At 32.7% G+C, this 5,600-nt stretch overlaps 1 protein-coding gene across 1 annotated transcript; it reads left to right on the top strand.

Moving 5' to 3' along the window:
• Nucleotides 1-553: 553 nt before the first annotated feature.
• On the top strand, nt 554-1,048 carry LOC145805585 (secreted RxLR effector protein 161-like). The gene has a single exon (XM_082900750.1). It carries the CDS (start codon nt 554-556, stop codon nt 1,046-1,048), a length of 495 nt encoding a protein of 164 aa, XP_082756876.1.
• Nucleotides 1,049-5,600: the final 4,552 nt, after the last annotated feature.

Below are 5,600 nucleotides of genomic sequence, written 5' to 3'. Positions count from 1 at the left end.
CTTGCAGAACCACATTTGGGAGTTAGTCAATTTACCCCCAGGTAGTAAACCTTTTAAGTGGATCTTTAGAAGAAAGGTGGCAGCTAATGGATCAATTAATAAGTATAAACTTAAGGCCAGTTATCAAAAGGTACAAGTAGCAAGATGACCTGGATTATTTTAATACGTATTCACCTGTGACGAGAATAACATCCATTCGTATGGTGATTCCGATAGTAACTTTATATAGTTTAGAGATACTTCAAATGGATGTAAAGAAAACTTTTTAAAATGTAGATTTGAATGAGGAAATCTACATGGAGCAACCCGAGGGGTTTTCAGCTCTAGGGCAAGGTGAGAAAGTCTATAAGCTTTTCAAATCATTGTATAGTTTGAAGCAGGCCCCTAAGCAATGGCATGGGAAGTTTAACGCTGCATTGTCAAGTGGGTTTAGAATCAACAAGTGTGACAAATGTGTATATGTAAAAGACATTGACAAAGGTTATGTCATTCTATGTCTATATGTTGATGGCATGCTCATTGTTAGTATAATGATGAAATGATTAGAATTACCATGAAGTTGTTAAACTCTAAGTTTGATATGAAGGATATGGTCCTTGAAGATGTTATTTTGGGTATTAAGATCACTAGAACATTTGGTGGTATTGTATTGTCTCAGTTTCATTATATAGATAAGATAGTTAAGAAGTTTAGTGGATCAGATACGAATGTGCCAAGGACACCTGTAGACTTGAGTCTAGATTTGGCCAAGAATAATAGTGAGAGTGTTTCTCAATTAGAATGTTCTCGAATCATTGGGAATTTAATACATCTAATGAGTTGTACGAGGCCGGATATAGCCTACTTGGTTAACAAGCTTAGCAGATACGCAAGTAATCCTAATGCTACTTATTGGAAGGGGATTGTGCAAGTGTTAAGATATTTACGTTATACCCAGGATTATGGACTGCATTACACCAGATATCCAACAATACTAGAGGGTTATAATGATGCGAATTGGATATCTGATATAAATGTGTTCACCATGGGAGGGGCAGCTGTGTCTTGAAAATCTTTTAAGCAGACGTGTAAATCGAGATCAACAATGGAATATGAATTTAAAACAACAGAAGAAGCTGAATGGGTTTACTATTTCATTGAAGATATTCCATGTTGGCCGAAACCTGTGCCAGCTATATGTATTCATTGTGATAGCCAATTAGCTATTGTACGGGCATAAAGTAATCTGTATAATGGAAAGTCTAGATATATATGTTGTAGGCATAAATACATACAACAACTACTCTCTAGTGGGGTTGTCTCTATAGAATGGGTAAAGTCTAAAGACAATATCGCAGATATGTTAACCAAAGGGTTAAATCGAGAGTTAGTAGATGAATTGTTGAGGGGAATGAGGTTAAAGCCTTTAGTGAGAAGTGTTATCGAAATGGAAAACCCAACCTAGTTAACTGTGGATACCAAGATCTAGGTTCAAATGGACAACTTAATTACGTTCAACGGATGAGTCACTGAGGAGGTAAATGCTCATACTCATTCCTATATATAGTGATAACTTGAAAGCTAAAAGTTTAAGCTGATGTTTTTAATGACCTATATGTGTTGAATAGTCAAGCATGGTATAGCGAGATACCTTAAGAAGGCAACCTATGTGAGTGTGAAGTGGGGCCAGTTCTTTAAGAATTGAAAAGGTTGAAATGTTTAAAACCACTCACTGAACCGGGCTAGTGTTCAGGACCAAAACGAACACAATGGTGAGAACAAAATGATGGTTGGAGTAACATTTCTGTGAGGTCTGTTGTCTCGGTTTAAACAAACGGTAGAATAGTTCAAAGCATCATGTTCACTGATCAACCAATAAATCCGATAGACTTTCACTAGGAAAGGTTCAAGGCCAAAAGCTACCTTCTATGATGCAGGGTTATTTTGTGTGCTCTCTTTCTGAGTCTTTGTTGTTAAACGTTATCCATTTTTCTTTATTCGGCAATTTTTATTCATGTGGAGGATCGTTGGAAAATAATGATTTTTTGGTGACATTAATGCGAAATTAGATTGGGTCCTAACTGACAATTAAGGTGGGTCCAAGCGGGTCTAGATTCTTTGCAATTAGATCTTTACATCATAAAAAGAATAATGAAAAATCATTGAGAATTGAATGAGAAATTGTCTCATAGAGTTGACCTTATGAATGAGTTATTGGGGAAGGTGTGTAATTACATATCCCACATTGATTATAGAGGAAAACATTGATGGATATTTACATCCCTAGCTTTACCTAAGGATGTGAACCCTTTGTGGCATCCAATTTTTTTGAGGGAAGGGAGTTATGGATGCTTCAAGGATGGGCTTAGATCAAGATTATGGTCTAAGTTGATTATAAAAAATGTCACGCGCTTGCGCCACCCGCTTGGACCTAGCTGGGCCGAGCCCGTGGATCTTGGGCTTGTTTTTTTTTTTTTCTGTATTTCTTTTCAATTTTTTTTTTTTTTTTTTGCTTTGTGTTAATTTATGTTCTTCATGCAAGTTGTAAATTCAAACTTTTGTAGTTCTTTTACCTTTTGTTTTATAATCCGAATTAAATGAATCTGAATCTATTATTTTTGTTTAAGCACTGTTTTTTATACAACACCAATTGCATTGATTTTTGTGTGCAATTTTTTTCATGTGCTTCTATGTGAATGTATTGCTTTCTGTGGCAGACAGCCATCTTTGTCAATTATTATGATTGTTGTTGTCATTAGATGACCTCAAAATGTTTGAATTATTTGACTAGCCAATTTGAATACTTAGCATGAAATTGCAAAATTTACTTTTCTCTTCTTCCTAGGGGCATGTTTGATTGAGAGTTTGGAGAGGAAATTGAATTAGCAATTTGTGAAATCCACCTGATTCATGTTTGTTTGCAATAAAATGTATAAGATTGGCAATCTTATTGAATTACGAATCCCCTCAATGGGATTAACATTCCTGTGGGAGGGTTGAGATTGTTTATCTCCTTACATGGATTGATGATTAAAAGACCATTTTTCCCTTCACCTTACAAAATCAACAAATTTGTATTGTATGTGATAAAAGTTTTTAGATAATTTTATAGATTTAATCACAACTAATTAATATTACCATACTAGTGAACAAACAAACACACTATTTTTATATCTCCAACCTAATATCACCACATTAGTAATATCATCACTCAATCTTACCATATAGTCCTACCCAATCTAATTATAATCTGTCAAACAAACATGCCCTAAACTAGCAACACTTTTCGATTGTGTTTGATCATATGTTTGGGTAAAAATTTGAAAAGGAAATAAATAAATAAAAAGTGAAGACAATGTTAATAAAATATAAATTAATTTGTTTTCTCTATTTCTTTTATTTTATTTTTCTTCTAAATTCCTATATAAATTTATGATCCAATCACAACACTAATGCATTCCTAAAGAATTCCATGAACAATGGACACAATTTTCTTAAAGGTTCCTTTCAACAACACAAACAAACACATTTGTCACTGTTGCAACCATCGTTGTGATTGTCACAATCAAACGTTTTGATTAGGAGTCAATTCTGTGAGCCATCCACTAGTTTCTTAACATGTCTTGGAATATAGAATCAATCACACATTATATGTTAAGGGTATAGTGACTGATGCAAAAAATATTATTTGAGACGATATACTAGGCAATTCACCAGAAAAAAAAAAGGATGAGAAAAAAAATCTTTATGTGACAACATAAAAACTGAAACAAATATTTAGTTGCAAAAAAAGACATTATTTGTGATAGTGTTGTGGTTAGGTTCGATCACTAGTTTTCCCGTGTATTGGCCAAACTCTTGAAATGGTTGTGGCCAACATTGAATTATTTGGAATCCATGAACTCTTAAATTGAAATTCTTTGTACGCAATCACAACAAAAGGAGTTTATGAGTAAAATTGTAAGTAACTGCGACATTTTTATTTGTTAATACCCACACAAGTCTGGTTGCATATATACGTTGCGTTTGGGAAAGGGTTACTTTTTTTGCTTTTATACTATTTGGCTATTTTGGTATGCTATTTTAGTTTGTGTTTGGGAAGGTGAGTTGGATTTTTTGATTGATTGTTGCATTGAAAAGTGTGTTTGAAATAATATTTGAATAAGAAATGACCAAATTGCACCTATCCTAATAAAATATCCTTTTCCCAAATAACAAAGTCTTTGCTGACATGACATGTTCTAGGAAAAATTGTCATTTAACCACTTGTGGTGGCAGTCTATGAACCACGTAATGTTCCCTTTCTTCATTTTTAGGCTTTTCGACTTTTTTTTTTTTTTAGGCTATTTTAGCCCCTAACCTGTTTTCCCAAACGTAGCCATAATTACTAACACTATATACCAAATTTACTTACACAGATCAATACATGAAAAATATTACAAAAGCTCAAAAATTTAAAATATGATCTCGTTACTTCTTGAGTTAGCAAAATCAAGAAAAATATTAAACAAAACCTAAAGTTATAATACTAATAAAAAATAAATCGACTATAAAAAGTATCAATTAAATATTACTTTTCTCGCATTTGTAGATGCAAAATTATAAAATTAAAGTTGCATAATCTTGCTTACTTACCATATTCTTTTCAATAGATACCATAACTAACATGTTCAATCTTTTTGTGACATAAATGACCGAATATCATATTTGATCAATTTTCACTTTAAAATTTTTTATTTTCCTTACACAATTATATCTTATATAGCCCACTAACAATTCAATTTTGTATTTTCCTTACACAATTACATCTTATGTAGCCAACTAACAATTCATGTATTTGAGAATTAGCTATTCATTGCTTTTTTTCAATAAATAAATAAATAAATAAAAGAAAAAAGAAAAATCATTGCGTTTAAATAATTAACTAATTTTGGGTGGAAAGCCCCAAGTAAACTCAACCACGCCAAGATAGTTAATGGGTTCGAATATAGAACAGAAGAATCATACAAATCCAAGAGAGAGAAACAGTCACAAACTAATAAGACATCAAGATTTACGTGGTTCGATCTAAAGCCTATGTTCACAGACAATCACAAAGAGAATGATTTCATTAGTAAAGAGAACAATTGCTTCAAAGAGCTACAATAGTGACAAAGTAATCTCTCACAAATAATTAAGCTTACAAAGCTCAAAATGCAAGTCTCTCACCAAATCTAAATCCAAAGTTTCGAAAAAGAGACACAAGTGACCAAAGGCCTCACTAAAGGCCGAAGGCCTACCAACAAAACCCTCCCCCATAGGGGTTCTAATGAACTACAAAGTCCTACTAATAGAATTGAAAAGTTCAACTGAATGAATGAGGGTCTCCACCTATTTATAGTTACAGAATTCCTCTAAAGCAAATATATATATATATATATATATTTCCTTTCAATCCAATCCAAAACCAACGATGAAACACCGAACTCAAAATTTTAATAAGTCCAAACAAAGTCAAATAGGTCTATCATAAATCCAAACTAATATGGGAATAAAAACCAAATCCATATTTAACTACCCACAAGTCGTCTTCCAATTAGAAAATAGATTATCAAATTTAAATTATCTTAATAATGGACATT

Source organism: Camellia sinensis, chromosome 13 (assembly GCF_055761805.1).
Source record: "Camellia sinensis isolate YWXY chromosome 13, ASM5576180v1, whole genome shotgun sequence".
In the NCBI taxonomy this organism is placed as follows: domain Eukaryota; kingdom Viridiplantae; phylum Streptophyta; class Magnoliopsida; order Ericales; family Theaceae; genus Camellia; species Camellia sinensis.
This window is presented reverse-complemented; position numbering and strand designations above follow the sequence as displayed.

Excerpts from the sequence above, each read along its gene's own strand:
- LOC145805585 (XM_082900750.1), top strand. The coding sequence starts at position 554 with ATGAAGTTGTTAAACTCTAAGTTTGATATGAAGGATATGGTCCTTGAA.